The sequence below is a fragment of the Hyla sarda genome, chromosome 8 (genome assembly GCF_029499605.1).
Source record: "Hyla sarda isolate aHylSar1 chromosome 8, aHylSar1.hap1, whole genome shotgun sequence".
Lineage (NCBI taxonomy): Eukaryota > Metazoa > Chordata > Amphibia > Anura > Hylidae > Hyla > Hyla sarda.
In genome coordinates this window covers 50,319,956-50,339,675 of record NC_079196.1, presented here as the reverse complement: position 1 = coordinate 50,339,675, position 19,720 = coordinate 50,319,956, and the positions used below count along the sequence as shown (strand labels likewise).

The 19,720-nt window shown below is 40.9% G+C and overlaps 1 protein-coding gene across 1 annotated transcript in view; it reads left to right on the top strand.

The window, feature by feature from the left end:
• Positions 1-19,720, top strand: part of ABCB11 (ATP binding cassette subfamily B member 11) — a 95,885-nt gene that overhangs the window by 36,451 nt on the left and 39,714 nt on the right. Inside the window, exons 16-21 of the mRNA XM_056534394.1 lie at positions 3,419-3,560; positions 7,825-7,980; positions 8,333-8,437; positions 10,964-11,125; positions 14,103-14,306; positions 18,891-19,132. Coding sequence (XP_056390369.1) covers positions 3,419-3,560; positions 7,825-7,980; positions 8,333-8,437; positions 10,964-11,125; positions 14,103-14,306; positions 18,891-19,132 — 1,011 coding nt within the window. The remainder of the gene's footprint in view (positions 1-3,418; positions 3,561-7,824; positions 7,981-8,332; positions 8,438-10,963; positions 11,126-14,102; positions 14,307-18,890; positions 19,133-19,720) is intronic.

Sequence of the window (19,720 nt, the reverse complement as noted above, 5' to 3'; positions counted from 1 at the left end):
GGCAGAGTCACTGGTAGAGAAGGATCTGGGTGTACTTGTAGATCACAGACTACAAAATAGCATGCAATGTCAGGCTGCTGCTTCCAAAGCCAGCAGGATATTGTCATGTATCAAAAGAGGCATGGACTCGAGGGGCAGGGACATAATACTCCCCCTTTATAAAGCATTGGTACGGCCTCACCTGGAATATGCTGTTCAGTTTTGGTCGCCTGTTCATAAAAGGGACACTGCGGAGTTGGAAAGGGTGCAGAGACGCGCGACTAAACTAATATTGGGCATGGAACATCTTAGCTATGAGGAGCGATTAAAGGAGTTACAATTGTTTAGTCTTGAGAAGAGACGTTTAAGGGGGGATATGATAAACGTATATAAGTATATAAATGGCCCATACAAAAAATATGGAGAAAAACTGTTCCAGGTTAAACCCCCCCAAAGGACGAGGGGGCACTCCCTCCGTCTGGAGAAGAAAAGGTTTAGTCTAAAGGGGCGGCACGCCTTCTTTACCATGAGGACTGTGAATTTATGGAACGGTCTACCTCAGGAACTGGTCACAGCAGGAACAATTAACAGCTTTAAAGCAGGGTTAGATACATTCCTGGAACAAAATAACATTAATGCTTATGCAGAATTATAAAACTACATCCCTTTCCCTTATCCCCTTACATCCTTCCCTTCAACCCCCTGGTTGGACTTGATGGACGTATGTCTTTTTTCAACCATACTAACTATGTAACTATGTAACTATATAACTCACGTTCTAAGTGGCTGCAGGTTCTTTAGGCTTTGGACTAGCTGAGATGAATTTAGATAGTACAGGTATTGTGCTTGGCTGAAATCTAGGAGATAAGAGAGCGAGTTTAGAGACTACAGCCCCTTATATACCAGGGGGCTAAACTAAAGCCCATTGGTTGCAAATGCCTGGGGTTCCTGTACAAATGGAACTCTGGGTCACATGACAGAGGTTCACATGACTAACACTTTTATACATTTGTACAAACTTTATACATATTGACAATGCATACACAATATATACAATGCATATAAATAGAACAATAAGAAGGTGAGCAAGGGGGGAACCCTGCAGGAGAGCCCTATGGACTCAAGGGACTCTCGCCTAGGGGACTTAAGGATGGTACAGGACTAGTTCCTTTATCGGGAAACCACACTAAGATGTATGCACAGTACTGTCTATCTGTAGGTAGGCATGAGGCTCATATGATGAGAGCCATAAGTACATTGCTAATTGAACACAATGGTTGCTATTGAAAAGCAAAGATCCTTCTTTCTACGTCCTGTATAATAACTGATAGGTCCTATTATTAGAAATCATGGATACAATGTAATAGTTTACAGAACAATTATAATGTGCTTTTCAGCATTTACCTGCCAGTCTAAATTCATTGAGTTCTTAAAAAAGTAAAAAATAAAACCATGCTACCTTAGAAAATTGTATTTGATCTATGGTAGTTTATCACAATGTAAAAAGGTCAAATCAATGTAAAGTGCGTCACACTTGTATCCCAGCTGAATGGGCTGCTCATACTTACATGGCATTATTAAAGGGGTACTCCGCCCCTAGACATCTTATCCCCTATCCAAAGGGGATAAGATGTCAGATCGCTGCAGTCCCGCTGCTGGGGACCCCGGGGATCGCCACTGCGGCACCGCGCTATCATTGCAGCACAGAGAGAGTTCGCTCTGTGCGTAATGACGAGCGATACAGGGGACGGAGCAGCGTGACATCATGGCTCCGCCCCTTGTGACATCACGGCCCATCCCCTTAATGCAAGTCTATGGCAGGGGGCGTGACGACCGCCACTCCCCCCTCCCATAGACTTGTATTGAGGGGGGCGGGCTGTGACATCATGAGGGGCGGAGCCATGACGTCACGCTGCTCCGTCCCCTGTATCGCCCATCATTACGTGTAGAGCGAACTCGCTCTGTGCAGCAATGATAGCGGGGTGCCGCAGCGGCGATCCCCGGGGTCCCCAGCAGCGGGACCGCGGCGATCTGACATCTTATCCCCTATAATATGTATTTGTATACCATCACATTTTACAATGTTTCCTGATTCATCAAGAAATAGATTTTCAGAAATTGAATACTGTTTTTAGGACAAGCCCAGTGTCAGTGCTTTACATTTGTCCTACTGGGTAATATATCTGTGGTAGCCATGGGGTATTAGTAAGAATACCTGATCACTTTGTGATGCCAGGGGGGCTATCTATCTATCTATCTATCTATCTATCTGTTGTATTAATGTATATATGTACATCTGTATGACCCAGCATAGCATCTGAATGGCTGAAAATATTTAAATTTAACTTAGTTCACATCTTTGTTATATGTCAAATAAAATGTATAGTTTTGGGATGTCCCGATACTGACAATCTTTTTTAGCCCAAAAGTAAAACATTGGAACCTGGATAGTTAAATCATACTTTATCACAATGTTGGTCCGGTGGAAGGATGTTTATAACTCCGCAGCAATCTCCGCAGCCCGAGAGTAATGCGATCAGAAGTACTGGGATCTCATGCAAGACTGGGGGACTTCTGGTACGTTTCATGATCGTGTTTTTCTCCAGCTGCAGAGTTTGCCCGGTAGTTTTGAACATCCTACTGCCTAAAGCAAAAAGATCTGGTTCTGGCATAACTAGTTCAGACTCAACCAGTATTTCACTAAAAGCCCAAAAATGTGAGTATCACATTGTTTAAGAGACCTAAAAGCCTTGTATAACACTGTTAGGTCACAAGAATTATCCCTTTTTTTTGGGAGTAGCAACAGGTTTTGTGCGTGGAAAGTGAAGAATCAATGAGTTTTTACATGTTGTGAAAAATGATTCCCATTTTGGGGAGTAGCAGCAGCAGGATTGGCATCCTAGAAAGTGCACAAAAGTGACACAAAGCCCTCTATGCAGCTTTATCACAATTAGTGTAAAACAAAAAAACTGTCACACTTAACTTTCCAATAAAAAAAACCTGATTTTGCACTGACAGAACAGATGCAAAATGCTCTCTGCTGCTTTACAATTATTATATATATGTGGCTCCTACTCCTATCTGTGCTGTTCACTGCTTAATATCCCTCACAGAGATCTTCACCTACCACCTGCTATCTCTAAAATGGCTGCTGACACTATGTGCATAGGCTTTTATAGTGGATCTGACATGACTCCTGTACTCCCTCCTGATTTGCTGGGAGAGTTGTTTGAAATGTATTATGTGATCCCTGGAAGTCAGGTCATCCTGCCTCCTCCTTCTTTCTGCCATGTAGTTGATGCTATTTTAACAAGTTCTTCCAAATCGAAGTGCTCGGAGTTCGAGTTTTAGCCGAACCAAAGTTCCGACCGATATCAGGTTTTATGGGTTTATTTTGCTCATCCGTATTTATAATCACACATTTATTAATGTTTTACAGGGACTCCATTCGGCTTCGTACAAGATCCCAGCTTTCTAATCTCTTTCCTGATGCCTTGTCTGGCACTGTAAATGGGTCACCTGGCCTAACAGAGGATATTGAAGAGACAGAGCAACTTGATAATTTACAGTCCAAAAAGAAGGTAAGATTACCTTGCTGTATGCTTTGCCTTTAGCTTGGCCTGAATATGTAGTGTATCTCCTTTTGGAGAACGCCAGCAAGGGCGCAACTTGGGGGGCTGCAGTAGTAGCAGCTATTCCTGGGCCCTGATGCCTAAGGGGCTCCAAAGACCCCTCTGCCACTTAAAGGGGTACTCCGGCTTTCTGAACATATTGTCACGTCACGCCCCCTCAATTCATGTCTATGGGAGGGGGCGTGTCAGCCGACATGCCCCCTCTCATACATATGAATGGAGGGGGCGTGGTGTGACCCTATGAGGGGCGTGGCCATGACGTCACGACCACTGCCGCAGGAACCCGGCGTTAGTTTAGAATGCCGGGTGCTGAAGGAGACCCCTTTGGATAGGGGATAAGATGTTTAGCAGTGGAGTACCCCTTTAAGAAAACTCTTGTTTTATGAATAGCACATGGCAGGTGGGGGCCCAGGAGCCTCTGAATGACTCTAGGAAAGCCTCTGAATGCCAGTAAATGTAGGGAGTCCTAAAGGCCAGGCAATGCTCCCGGGGCCAAAAAAGGTATGCAAATTAGCTAACCCCAGAAGTAAGAAAGCTGTCTCTGTAGTGACATCTACTGGAAGCTGTTCTCCTGTAAGTCAATTTCCATAAAAGAGCCTTAAAGGGGTATTCCAGAAAAAACTTTTTTTTTTTTAATATATATCAACTGGCTCCAGAAAGTTAAACAGATTTGTAAATTACTTCTATTAAAAAATCTTAATCCTTTCAATAATTATCAGCTGCTGAAGTTGTTGTTTTCTGTCTGGCAACAGTGCTCTCTGCTGACATCTCTGCTTGTCTCGGGAACTGCACAGAGTTGAAGAGGTTTGCTATGGGGATTTGCTTCTACTCCGGACAGTTCCCGAGACAGGTGTCATCAGAGAGCACTTAGACAGAAAAGAACAACTCAACTTCAGCAGCTCATAAGTACTGAGAGGATTAAGATTTTTCAATAGAAGTAATTTACAAATCTGTTTAACTTTCTGGAGCCAGTTGATATATATATATATATATATAAAAAAAAAGTTTTTTCCTGGATAACCCCTTTAAAACGTAGCTAGGACTAGCCGATCTCAAATCTTGCCCAAAAGGAAGAGTACCTTCCGGTGGCTGTTTTGGGTGTCTTGCAGTTTCTCAGGACTATTATTATATTTTCTATATCAGTGTTTCCCAACAAGTGTGCCTCCAGCTGTTGCAAAACTACAACTCCCAGCATGCCCGGACAGCCAAAGGCTGTCCGGGCATGCTGAGAGTTGTAGTTTTGCAACAGCTGAAGGCACCCTGGTTGGGAAACAGTGGTCTATATCCAGTTAAATGTATAATTAAAACTTGGTGTGTATAACATAAAGTAAAGCTATCACTAAAGAGCAACTATGAGATGCTCATGATGTTGTCCTATTCATTTTACAAAAGTACAAACAGTGATAGCGAACGTCCCTTGTAGGGCTATTTTTTATACAATTTGTGGCAGCCATAAATCTGATCTAGTAGTGCTTTAAGCTGCTGTTATGTGCCTCTTTTATAAGTAATGGGCTGAAGTGCCAGGTGTGACCAACAGGTGGCAATGTGGAGCCCTAAGTACAGTATTGAACTATACATTGCTAAGCGCAATATTTTGTTGATATGTAAATACGTTTTAAGAAATAACTATTTAATTTATTTTTACAGATATAATCAAATGAAGTTAATCCATTTTTCTTTGTGGCAGATTCAACGAAAATTTTTTTTATGTTTTCAAATGCCTTTTAATACAGATATATCATATTGCGCATTCAGCAAGTCTTAAGACCCTTTCACATTTTTCGCAATACCCCATAGTGAGAGAGTAAAAAAGGAATTTTTAAAATATTTGCAAAATTATTAAAAAGAAAACAAATAATATTTAGCATGAATATAAATATTCAGCCCCTTTGCTGGTCAGGGTTTAGGGAAAGCTGAATGGAGCAAAGTTCAGACGTTGTTAATGAATACCTGATCTGGAGTGTTCTGGACCTCAGACTGGGCTGAAGGCTGACCTTCCAACAAGACGATGGGGGAGATTTATTAAAACCTTTGCAAAGGAAGAGCAGTGTAGTTGCCCATAGCAACCAATCAGATCTCTTCTTTCATTTTTCAGAAGCCTTTTTAAAGGGGTACTCTGGTGGAAAACTAAACTTTTTTTTTTTTTTTTAAATCAACTGGTGCCAGAAAGTTAAAGAGATTTGTAAATTACTTCTATTAAAAAATCTTAATCCTTCCAGTATTTATTAGCTGCTGAATACTGCAGAGGAAATCCTTTTCTTTTTGGAACGCAGAGCTCTCTGCTGACATCATGAACACAGTGCTCTCTGCTGACATCTCTGTCCGTTTTAGGAACTATCCATATGTTTTCTATGGGACAGTTTTTAAAAATGGACAGAGATGTCAGCAGAGAGCTCTGTGTTCCAAAAAGAAAAGAATTTCGTCTGTAGTATTCAGCAGCTAATAAGTACTGGAAGGATTAAGATCTTTTAATAGAAGTAATTTACAAATCTGTTTAACTTTCTGGCACCTGTTGATTTAAAAAAAAAAAGTTTTCCACCGAAGTACCCCTTTAAACCCCTGAGGACATCGGGGGAGATTTATCAAAACCTGTCCAGAGGAAAAGTTGCTGAGTTGCCCATAGCAACCAATCAGATCGCTTCTTTTTATTTTATTTAATTTATTCTTATTTTTCAGAGGCCTTTGCAAAAAGTGAAAGAAGCAATCTGATTGGTTGCTATGGGCAACTCAGCAACTTTTCCTCTGGACAGGTTTTGATAAATCTCCCCCACTGTTTCTGGCTCCATCTACACACCCTTATAAGGGTTGTTATTTGCAACATCAGTTGTACTTTGCAATGACATGGCCGGGTGGCTCTGGCAGGCGGGTGATGGATAGACAGTGAAGGTGGTTGGTGGATGGTGGAGCGATGAGGGTAAGAGGCAGCCCACTCTCTCCAACTCTGCAGCTGTTCCGTTCCTCTTCAGCGGGCAGCAAAGAAGAACACAGCAGCGCCGAGGTCAGGGACGTGCCGCGTGCAGAAACAGCGTTGCTCTTAGGCTAGGTTCACACTGTGGAATCTCCAGGCAGAAAGTTTCCGCCCGGAGATTCCGAGTGCGGCCAGCGGACACTGCAGTCTCCAATAGACTGTAATCTATTCCGCGAGTATTTCCGCTTGAAGAGTGAGCAACGCCATTCTTCAGGCGGAAATTTCCAAGCGCATTTTCCGTTCACCAATTCCGCTACAAAAATTCTGAAGTGTGAATTTCTGAACCGAAACCCATTCGCTACACTATACATTTTAGCAAGCGGAATTTCTGCCTGCAATTTCAAAGCGGAATTTCAGGTGGAAATTCCGTAGTGTGAACCTAGCCTTAAAGTGGCAGAGCTGTTTAAAAGTGTCTGCTGGTGGCTGCACGGGGCCTGGAGCAGGAGCACCAGGTATGTAAATGTTAACCTGATCCTGGCTAAACCTTTACAGTTAATCTAACGCCGGCTGTCTCTTCCCTTAAAAATTCCGGCAATTGCATTGCTGGTATTTTTTCTACAGAGATACCGATAGGGCATTAAAAATACCGACTGTGTCGGTGAAATTCTAATGGGCCAGGAAGCCTTGTACTGCGGCTCATAGCAAGTCAGTTTAAATTAAGTGAATAGTAGTGAGCTGCAATACCAGGCACAGTCCCTAGCAAAGGTGTTAAAATCTAATGGCCCATCCTTCTCTCCTGTTACATTGGCTGCATTAGGAGAGCCATGAGGCCCCTATACACATTTAATGGTTGGCTCAGCCAATATTCAAGAGGTTGTATATAACCAATTTAAATGGGTATTCTAGCTCCTAAAACCGCAGGACAGAGAATAAGGGTCTGAATCCCCCCCCCCCCCCCTCCCCCAGTGGGTCAGCATGCACTCCATGTATAGTCTATGGGAGCACCGGCAATACCCAAGTGCTGCACTCAGGTGGGAAGAGTCATTACTTTCTAAAGGGGTTGTCTTGGATTTTTAAAAACCAGAACATAACATTTAAGACTAATGATTGGCTGCAGCATCACATAAACAATGTCATAGCTTCAGGCCTGGAGGAGAACACCAGAGCGGCAACATTGCTGGAACTATGAAGGATTTATTGGAAGAGAACGCTTTTTCTTCTATATTCTGAAAGGTTCCATAAAATATCAAAAAGCCCCTTTAAAGTTACAAGGCCTGACTGCTAATCTTATCTTATAATTATCAGAACAAGAAGAAAAAGAAAAACGAGAAGAATGTTGTCATGAGGATACTGAAGTACAATGCTCCGGAATGGCCCTACCTTGTTTTCGGATCTATAGGAGCAGCTATTAATGGAACTATGACACCGCTTTATGCTCTTCTGTTCAGTCAGATACTAGGGGTATGTAATGACCCAAATCATCTCACCTCATATTATATCCTATATCTACTCTTCTCCCTCACAACGATTAATATAAATCAAGTATAACTCTTTCTTCTACATTGGCCTGGATGTATCAATCTGCCTGAAACCCAAAGGTTTTTTTTTCCCAGAGCAACCAATCACAGCTCAGCTTTCATTTACCAGAGCCTGTTAAATTATATAACATGGACTGTGATTGGTTGTTCTGGGAAAACAAGGCAGATTGATAAACCAGGGTCATTGTGTTCACTCAACTTCCAAACATCTAGTGAACACCGAGAATCACACAAATGGCGCCATATGTCAGACTGTTTGCTTTGTTGTGTTTCAGACTTTTTCGCTGCCAGATAAAGCTCAGCAAACTAAAGAGATTAATGGGATCTGCGTTCTGTTTGTCATCATTGCTTGCGTTTCATTCATCACCCAGTTTTTACAGGTGAGTCTTCTGGCATTTGCAGCATTCCGGTTCAATAAATTGTGCTGACATTTTGTTACAGAGGTTTATTCGTTCATATCAGTCGATGTCCCTTAGCAGAGATCACATTCTAGGTCACCTTTTTTAGGTCACTATTACATGGGGGTGGTTATCGGCCAGCCAGGCCCACATTGCCCTATGAAGGAGGGTCAAAGATCAGCTGAGGTTCAGCTCATTTGTTGGCTGATGAGGTTCTTTTGACCCACTGGAAAGTCATCGTCTGATGGCCACACATCTCTCTGTGTGATAGAGGATGTGAGGCTGATGGTTTATTGCAGCAAAGGCCACATGAATGATCCAGCAATTGTTAGTGCGACCCTCCCCGCCTTGTGATAGGCTCTGTAAACGAACACCGATCATGTAGTTTACAGAGCAGCTCAACATTACCATTTTAACCTGTCAGTATGTATTGAGTATGGGAGGAAACCCAACCAAACCCAGAAAAGCCATAATGTTAAAACCACTGCTTAATATATAAACTGTTTAATATTGTGTAGGTCCTCCTCATGCCTACGACACAGCCATGACCCGTAAAGACATTGGGGGAGATTTATCAAAGCCTGTGTAGAGGAAGAGTGGTGCAGTTGTCCAGAGCAACCAATCAGCTTGCTTCTGTCATTTTTAAAGAGGCCTGCGAAAAATGAAAGATCTGATTGGTTGCTATGGGCAACTGCACCGCTCTTCCTCTACACAGGTTTTGATAAATCTCCCTCATTGACAGCTGAAGATCTCTGAAGGTGCCTTGTGATATCTGGCACCTATACATTAGCAGCAGATCCTTTTAAAGGAAAGCTGTCAGAATGGTCACCCGAACAAACCAGGCAGTGGTACTACCTGGTAGTGCGGGTGACGCTGAGAAAAACGATGCTTACAATGCCTGGATCCGTTGCTCCCTTCCTCTGATATCTCTTTCTTTCTGAATATGCAAATTAGCAGTAAGTGGCACGGGCAGGGTTACGATCCAGCCTTCCGGCACTGTGACGTTAACGTTGTTTCTTCGGCACTCGGCCCGGCTAATCCTTATTCACTGCCTCCTTCCGCCTCTCCCCCTCCTCTCCGCTCTGTAATCACGTTTACTGCGCATGTGCAGCTTCCTGGCCACACCCGGAAGTGGCCTCAGTGCGGTTATGAAGCCTGTTATGAAGCCGCTCTGAGGCTGCTTCCGGGTGTAGCCAAGAGGCTGCACATGCGCAGTAAACGCAAATACAGGGTGGGGAGGAAGGGAGAGGCGGAGGGAGGCAATGAATAATAATTAGCCGGGCCGAGTGACGAAGAAACAGCGCTGACGTGACAGTGCCCGAAGGCTGGATCGTAACCCCGCCCGTGCCACTAACTGCTAATTTGCATATTCAGAAAGAAAGAGATATTAGCCGAATGGAGCAATGGATCCAGGCATTGTAAGAATCGTTTTTCTCAGCGTCACCCGCACTACCAGGCAGTACCACTGGTTTGTGCAGGTGACTATTCTGCCAGTTTTCCTTTAAGGGTACGTTTGCACATACAGGATCCTTCTGCAGCTGAAAATCCTGTGCATCAAATCCTGCGCATCAAATCTGCGTATGTGTGAACGTACCCAAAGGGATTGTCCTGTGAGAGAAACAACCTGTGTGTGGTGTAAAAAAGTATAATGAAGCAACTTACTGATATAACGTTATTAGTCATACTGCACAGATCTTCCAAATCAGCTGTGCTCTCTCTCACTTGTAGCTGTGACATTGCATTACATTCAGAGCTTCCGCTCCTGCTCCACCCTCCCCTCCTGTCTGCTCATTGTAAGACCATTGATGTAAAGAGGAGAAGCTCATATTACTGATCATTAGATTTTAAGTTGGCAGGAAGCCTTTCTCAGATAAAACAGCATCTGAATGAGACTACTGTGACTACTGTGAATCCTGTTGCTTTAAAATGAACAGTAATATGGGCTCCCCCTCTTTGCCCAAATGGCCTGGTCCTCAGATGACAAATGGAGCAAGGATGGGTGCGGAGCTTTCAAAGAGTGGGCTGGGATGTCACAGCTTCAAGCCAAACAGCTCAGCTGGTATGGATATTTGCGCACTATGGGTAATAACATTTTATTAGTAAGTTGCTTTGATGTATTGTTGAAGACCACACACAGGTAGTTTCTCTTGCTGTACAACACCTTCAAGTCTATGTGCGGCTTCATGGATCAGACATCTTTTTCTACTACATTCGATAGATGCTCAATTGGAATGAGATCTGGGGAATTTGGAGGCAGAGTCAACACCATGAACTCAGGCACATTATTTGTTTTTAGACCACTGCCATCAGGGGTTGACTTTGTCCCATCTCTTGGACACTAACATACCTAAATAACAAGATATGCCCTACTTTGCTTATGGTGCTGGCCAGGCTCTCAATTTGGTTTTCTTGCCTCCCAAGGAAGATAATGGAAACTGACACTGTTGACTTTCGTATAATAAGTTCATTATATGATATGTAGCCTCACATAATTATTATTGCTTCCAGGGCTTTGTTTTTGCCAAATCTGGAGAGCTTCTCACCCGGAGATTGAGGAGAGTAGGTTTTCAGGCTATGCTTGGTCAGGAAATAGGATGGTTTGATGATGTGAAAAACAGTCCTGGAGCTCTGACCACCAGACTTGCCACTGATGCATCCCAAGTTCAAGGGGTAAGGTTAAACTGCATATATATATATTACTGCATTCATTATGATGTTGGCGCCCTGTAAATCTATGTAGATTTCTGTTTCTTACATTAATCAGGCCTGACAAATACAAGGTGCAATGCCTAAAGCAGGACCTTCAGAAGTGGTGCATGACCCAAGGGTTCAAAGGAGTTTAAAATAGTTCAAAATACTTTAAAGCATACCTATATTATGCTTATATATGTATCTCTTTACATGTCTTTTTTGTATGTGTCTAGCTTCTACATTTAACTCAAAAATCCCTCCATTCTGCTGCTCAATCATTCTGACATCCACTGCTCAGGAAGGGGCATGTCTGAGGCAAGCACTGTGCCTGCATTCACGTCCTTCCTGAGTCTGCTGTGCTGGGTCTCTTCATCCAATCACTGCAGGCTACTCTGTAACCCTCTCCTCTCTGTTCAGACAGGAGTCTGGCAGACAGGACAGGAGTGAGCACAGAAGAGTTCTAGTCCCGCCATCACTTCCTGGACTTTGTTTCAGCCTGTGTTGGGACAAAGATGATGCTGCAGCCAGACAGGAATATGTTCTGGATAGTATGGGGATCCCTAATGGTCTTTTTTTATGAGCCATCATTTCTACAAAAAAGGAACCAACATTTATTTATGACACATATTAGAAAGGTAATTTTTTTGCCATATAAGTTTTATTTTTATTCTGACAGTGTCCTTTCAAAGAGAAAATCCTTTTAACATGCATTGCACCCTTAAAGGGGTACTCCGGTGGAAAACTTTTTTTTTTTTTTTTTTTTAAATCAACTGATGCCAGAAAGTTAAACAGATTTGTAAATTACTTCTATTAGTAAATCTTAATCCTTCCAGTACTTATTAGCTGCTGAAAACTACAGAGGAAATTATTTTCTTTTTGGAACACGGTGCTCTCTGCTGACATCACGAACACAGTACTCTCTACTGACATCTCTGTCCATTTTAGGAACTGTCCAGAGCAGCATATGTTTGCTATGGGGATTTTCTCCTACTCTGGACAGTTCTTAAAATGGACAGAGATGTCAGCAGAGAGCACTGTGCTTGTGATGTCAACAGAGAGCTCTGTGTTCCAAAAAGAAAAGAATTTCCTCTGTAGTATACAGCAGCTAATAAGTACTGGAAGAATTAAGATTTTTTAATAGAAGTAATTTACAAATCTGTTTAACTTTCTGGCACCAGTTGATTTAAAAAAAAGAAAGTTTTCCACCGGAGTACCCCTAAAGGAGTATTCCAGGCAAAAACTTTTTTTATATATATCAACTGGCTCCGGAAAGTTAAACAGATTTGTAAATTACTTCTATTAAAAAATCTTAATCCTTACAATAGTTATTAGCTTCTGAAGTTGAGTTGTTATTTTCTGTCTAACTGCTCTCTGATGACTCACGTCCCGGGAGCTGTGCAGTTCCTATGGGGATATTCTCCCATCATGCACAGCTCCCGGGACGTGAGTCATCAGAGAGCAGTTAGACAGAAAATAACAACTCAACTTCAGAAGCTAATAACTATTGGAAGGATTAAGATTTTTTAATAGAAATAATTTACAAATCTGTTAAACTTTCCGGAGCCAGTTGATATATAAAAAAAGTTTTGGCCTGGAATACCCCTTTAAGCCCTCAACTAGCCATAATGAATATCAGTTTTTTCTAGAGAGTTCACTTAAATGGGCACTGTCCATAGACATATATCAAAAGTTTTGATCGGTCAGGAAGTATTTAGTATTTAGATCCTGACCAATCACGAGAATGAGCCTGGACAAGTGCGCACTGAGCTCATTCTCTCCCAATTCCGCTTCACATGATCTAAACGGACTTCCAATATAAGTCTATGGGGCCGTCCAGGTCTCATAGACACCGAGGTGGGATAGGAGCACGCAGCTACCCGTTTCTCTCCTGGCTCGTTTTCGTCATTGATCGGCATCTGGACACTCAGACCCTGACTGATAAAACCTTTTGGCTTGTCCCTAGGATATGTCAAAATGTTTATTTTTGAAAAATTATTTTTACAGGTACATTTTAAAGGGGTACTCCGGTGAAAACCTTTTATCTTTTAAATCAACTGGTGGCAGAAAGTTAAACATATTTGTAAATTACTTCTATTAAAAAATGTTAATCCTTCCTGTACTTATTAGCTGCTGAATACTACAGAGGAAATTCTTTTCTTTTTGGAATGCTCTCTGATGACATCACGAGCACAGTCCTCTCTGCTGACGTTATTATAATAGTAATTATAACGCTTTATTTATTGTTGTCCTTAGTGGGATTTGAACCCAAGTCCCCAGCACTGAAAGGCAGGAGTGCTAACCACTGAGGCACAATGCTGCCCTTAGCATATAACTGCCATGCATGGTTGCTAAAATGGACAGAGATGTCAGCAGAGAGCACTGTGCTCGTGATGTCATCAGTGTTCCAAAAAGAAAGGAATTTCCTCTGTAGCATTCAGAAGCTAATACGTACTGGAAGGATTAAGATTTTTTAATAGAAGTAATTTACAAATATGTTTAACTTTCTGCCACCAGTTGATTTAAAAGAAAAAAGGTTTTCACCGGAGTACCCCTTTAAGTTAAAAAAAACTTTTATCTGTTGTCAACAAGTGGGGCAGATGCATTACATATCTGCATATGTTGCTGCTAATATAGACCACTGTTTCCCAACCAATGTTCCTCCAGCTGTTGCAAAACTCCAACTCCCAGAATGCCCGGACAGCCTTCGGCTGTCCGGGCATTCTGGGAGTTGTAGTTTTGCAACAGCTGGAGGCACACTGGTTGGAAAACATTGCCATTGACTATAAAGACGTCTTAACCTTATCTATATGATATCAGCCCATAGGATGACATCATAGAGCCACATTGTATGGTGCCGATATTCACATGCAATAAGAAAAGCTTATTACCAATTGTATCACCAAAATACTGTTTTCCTATTAACTTCCCATATTTTTTTATTTTTTTATTTATTTAGGCCACTGGTTCCCAGATAGGAATGATTGTGAATTCCATAACAAATATCGGGGCTTCGCTGATCATCGCGTTCTACTTTAGCTGGAAGCTGACTTTAGTTGTTTTGTGTTTCCTTCCTTTAATCGGACTGTCCGGGGTTTTTCAAGCTAAAATGCTGACGGGGTTTGCAAATCAAGACAAAAAAGCTTTGGAAGAAGCTGGAAAGGTATTTCATTCAGAATACATGTAGGATTAAGATATATAGATGTCAAAAATATGGAGATTATTAAAGGGGTACTCCGGTGGAAACCTTTTTTTTTTTTTTTTTTTTTATCGACTGGTGCAAGAAAGTTAAACAGATTTGTAAATGACTTCTATTAAAAAATCTTAATCCTTCCAGTACTTATTAGCTGTATACTGAATACTACAGTGGAAATTATTTTCTTTTTGAAACACAGAGCTCTCTGTTGACATCATGACCACAGTGCTCTCTGCTGACATCTCTGTCCATTTTAGGAACTGACCAGAGCAGCATATGTTTTCTATGGGGATTTTCTCCTACTCTGGAGAGTTCTTAAAATGGACAGAGATGTCAGCAGAGAGCACTGTGGTCATGATGTCAGCAGAGAGCTCTGTGTTTGAAAATGAAAATAATTTCCTCTGTAGTATTCAGCAGCTAATAAGTACTGGAAGGATTAAGATTTTTTTTAATAGAAGTAATATACAAATCTGTTTAACTTTCTGGCACCAGTTGATTTAAAAAAAAAAAAAAAAAAAAAAAAAAGTTTTCCACCGGAGTACCCCTTTAAATGGGTTGTATAGGATTAGACAAACATGGCTTCTTTTTTTTCCAGAACCTAACCATTCATAGGGTCTGGTATTGCAGCTCAGCTCCACATGGACCTGTGACAAAATTTATAAGAAACACGCAAATCTGTATATTTCTTCTAGCAACTAGAGGGTAACTCTATTTAAGAAGGTGGTTTAAATCTTAAAGGGGTACTTCGGTGGAAAACAATTTTTTTTTAAATCAACTCGTGCCAGAATGTTAAACACATTTGTAAATTGCTTCTATTTAAAAATCTTAATCCTTCCTGTACTTATCAGCTGCTGTATGCTGTTTTCTTTCTGACCACAGTGCTCTCTGCTGACACTTCTGTCTGTGTCAGGAACTGTCCAGAGCAGGATTGGGATTTGCTCCTACTCTGGACAGTTCCTGACATGGACAGAGGTGTCAGCAGAGAACACTGTGGTCAGACAGAAAAGAACTCCAGAAAGAAAAGAACTTCCTGTGGAGCATACAGCAGCTAATAAGTACCGGAAGGATTAAGATTTTTAAATAGAAGTAATTTACAAATCTGTTTAACTTTCTGGCACCAGTTCATTTAAAAAAATTGTTTTCCACTGGAGTACCCCTTAAAAAGTTATCGTAGCCCCTTGTGTCTGATGGCAGGGACCTGGCACAATTTCCTGTATGGGACCATAGCTACTTACACATCCTTGGCTCGCTGCAACACCCCAGCCAATTACCGGCTCAGGCAAGACGTCAATACGGCCGGGGATTGGCTGAGTGGACTGTTATTTGGTCTCGTTAAGGAAGGTGGGGGCCAGGACGAGTAAGTACCCAAGGCCCAGTACAGGAGATTGCAGGGGTCCCATTGGTAAGACCCCCCATGATCAGACACTTCTGTGAATGGGTAATAAGAGTCTGATAAGTTCAGTTTTCCAGGGTATTATCATTTGTTTGAGTGGTTTACCTCCCCTCTCCCCAAGCCAAGCATGTATGTGAAGAGAGATAGCTATATAAGGTGTATGGCAACTTTAGAGATGTATTCAGCATTCGGGTCAAGGTAAGTACTCAAACTTCTGAACTTACTTGTAGTTGTCGTTCTGCGCAGATTCTGAAATTGAGTCTGAGCGATTAATACCCAAGAAAGCGTAATATTATTCATTATGTACCGAAGCAACTATATTCGATTAAATTCTACCTTAGGTATCTCCTTACTTTATACTCCAGTATTATAGTATTTATAATCCAGTAGTGAAGCCTGCTGCATTAAAAATACATATTTCAATCAGTACCATGTGAAGAACATGTATCCCATTTAGAGAGCCTCAGGTCTAAAAGGGAACGAAGAAAAAAGAAAGATAAATTAAATTCTACTTAAATATCAGTCACATATCTCAGATTCCCAGGAATTCAGTAGAAAATATAACTAAAGTATCATTTACTTACATTTACTTATTTGGAAAAACAAAATGTTCATTACAATAAATTAGTTTTTGTGTTTTTTTTTAATTTTTTTTATGTAATTATAAGTTTTAACGTAAGTTTTAATTATAGTGAGATAAGAAAAAAGGAAAACCGGCGACTCACCATTCTAACGTCTTCAGACTTCTCTATTGAAATACTCACATTAGTGGCTCGGGAGGAGACATACACGGGTGGGGGGAGGGGGGGTGGGTACAGAAAGGCCACAAGCTCTGTTTGAAGCACTAGACTTGTTGCCTTTCTGTCATGTGAGTATTTCAATAAAGTCGCCGGTTTTCCTTTTTTCTTATCTCACTGTGATTGAAGCTTTGTTGTAGCAACTATAGAGCACCGCCATACGTCTATTCATAGCAGTATAGATATCCACGTCCATATCCATTTCCTATGGCCTCTGTAGTGCCTTGCTCTCTTGCTTAAACTATTTTAATTATCTTGATGTCGACTGGGAGACATCAAGTCAATTAATAATAATAATAATAATAATAATAATAATAATATATATATATACAGTGGGGATCAAAAGTTTGGGCACCCCAGGTAAAAATTTGTATTAATGTGCATAAAGAAGCCAAGGAAAGATGAAAAAATCTCCAAAATGCATCAAATTACAGATTAGACATTCTTATAATATGTCAACAAAAGTTAGATTTTATTTCCATCATTTACACTTTCAAAATAACAGAAAACAAAAAAATGTTGTCTGCAAAAGTTTGAGCACCCTGCAGAATTTATAGCATGCACTGCCCCCTTTGCAAACCTGAGACCTGCCAGTGTCATGGATTGTTCTCAATCATCATGTGGGAAGACCAGGTGATGTCAATCTCAAAGGTTTTAAATGCCCAGACTCATCTGACCTTGCCCCAACAATCAGCACCATGGGTTCTTCTAAGCAGTTGTCTAGAAATCTGAAACTGAAAATAGTTGACGCTCACAAAGCCGGAGAAGGCTATGAGAAGATAGCAAAATGTTTTCAGATGTCAATATCCTCTGTTTGGAATGTAATTAAGAAATGGGATCAGGTAACAGGATCAGTCATCAGGAACAGTGGAATGTAAAGCAAGATCTGGAAAACCAAGAAAAATATCAGACAGAACAGCTCGCAGGATTGTGAGAAAACCTCACGTTTGACTGCACAATCCCTCCAGACACTGGAGTTGTGGTACACTATTCCACTATAAAGAGATACTTGTACAAATATGGTCTTCATGGAAGAGTCATCAGAAGAAAACCTCTTCTACGTCCTCACCACAAAAATCAGTGTTTGAACTTTGCAACTGAACATATAGACAAGGCTAAAGCATTTTGGAAACAAGTTCTGTGGACCGATGAGGTTAAAATTTATCTTTTTGGCCGGAATGAGCAAAGGTACGTTTGGAGAAGAAGGGGAACAGAATTTAATGAGAAGAACCTCTGTCCATCTGTTAAGCATGGGGGTGGATCAATCATGCTTTAGGGTTGTATTGCAGCCAGTGGCACAGGGAACATCTCTCGAGTAGAAGGAAAAATGGATTCAATAAAATTTCAGCAAATTTTGGATGCCATTGTTGAATGCCATCTGTGAAAAAGCTGAAGCTAAAGAGAGGATGGCTTCTACAAATGGATAATGATCCTAAACACACCTCGAAATCCACAGGGGATTACATCAAGAGGCATAAACTGAAGGTTTTGCCATGGTCTTCACAATCTTCTGACCTCAACATAAATGAAAATCTATGGATAGACCTTAAAAGAGCAGTGCATGACAGACAGCCCAGAAATCTCAAAGAACTGGAAGACTTTTGTAAGGAAGAATGGGCAAAGATACCTCAAACAAGAATTGAAAGACTCTTGGCTGGCTACAAAAAGCGTTTACAAGCTGTGATACTTGCCAAAAGGGGGCAGTACAAGATATTAACTCTGCAGGGTGCCCAAACTTTAGCAGATGCCATTTTTTTGTTTTCTGTTATTTTGAATGTGTAAATGATGGAAATAAAATCTAACTTTTGTTGACATATTATAAGAATGTCTAATCTGTAATTTTTCCATCCCCACTGTATGTATATATATATATATATATATATATATATATATACTTATTATAATTTTTTTCTTTTCTTTACATGACAAGGTTGTCCAGGATTACAAAATTCTGCTTCCTCTTTTTGCAAAAAACAGCACCCCTTCTGTCTACAGGTTGTGTGTAGTACTGTCGCTCAGTCCCATTTAATTAAATGGAAATGAGCTGTAATACCAGAAACAGCCTGTGAATGGTGCTGTTTATGATTTTAAATTATTATTTTTTTAATCCTGGACAACCCTTTTAAATCAATCGTCTTCAAACTGTGGACTTTGGGATGTTGCAAAACTACAACTCCCAGCATGTCTGGACAGCCAATGCTGGGAGTTATAGTTTTGCAATAACCTGAGGTCCACAGTTTGGAAACCACTGTCCTAAAGCATCAAATAAATACAAAAATGATGCAAAGTTCATTAAAAAAGATTGTTTGTTTATTCATGTATTTATTTATTTTTACTTATTTATTATTTTACTTTCCTCAGGTCTCCAGTGAAGCTATCGGTAATATTCGCACGGTTTCAGGACTGGGAAAGGAAACTATGTTTGTACAAATCTATGAGAAGGAGCTGGAGATGCCGTACAAGGCGGCAGTCAAAAAGGCTCACGTTTATGGCGCCTGTTTTGGCTTTGCCCAGTGCGTCATTTTTATGGCCTATGCAGCCTCGTTCAGATTTGGAGGATTTTTAATTAATACGGACGGGATAAACTATACTGTGGTTTTCAGGTATTGTACATTTTTCTATTATTATCAGCTAAAATGGATTGTCTGCTTTAGAGATTTTATTTTTAGATATCCTTTGAGGGAATTCTGAGTTAATAAAGGGGCTGGTTTGGCTTTCAGGACCCCAAATACTAGTGGAAATGGAGATAAACTGTATTTTACTCTGGAGCACCATGCATGGGAAATTCTTGATTCCACCTGTGGTGGCGCTGTAGGGAAATTCGACACTTGCTATATTTCTTGACAGTTTACAAATGATTGCTGGGGGTCCCAGCTGTGTTAAAGGGGTTCTCCCGTGGAAACCTTTTTTTTTCCAACTGGTGACAAAAAGTTAAACAGATTTGTAAATTACATCTATTAAAAAATCTTAATCTTTACAGTACTTATTAGCTGCTGAATACTACAGAGGAAATGGTTTTCTTTTTGGGACACAGAGCTCTCTGCTGGCATCATGACCACAGTGCTCTCTGCTGACATCTCTATCCATTTTAGGAACTGTCCAGAGCAGCATATGTTTGCTATGGGGATATAATCCTACTCTAGACAGTTCTTAAAATGGACAGAGATGTCAGGAGAGAGCACTGTGCTCGT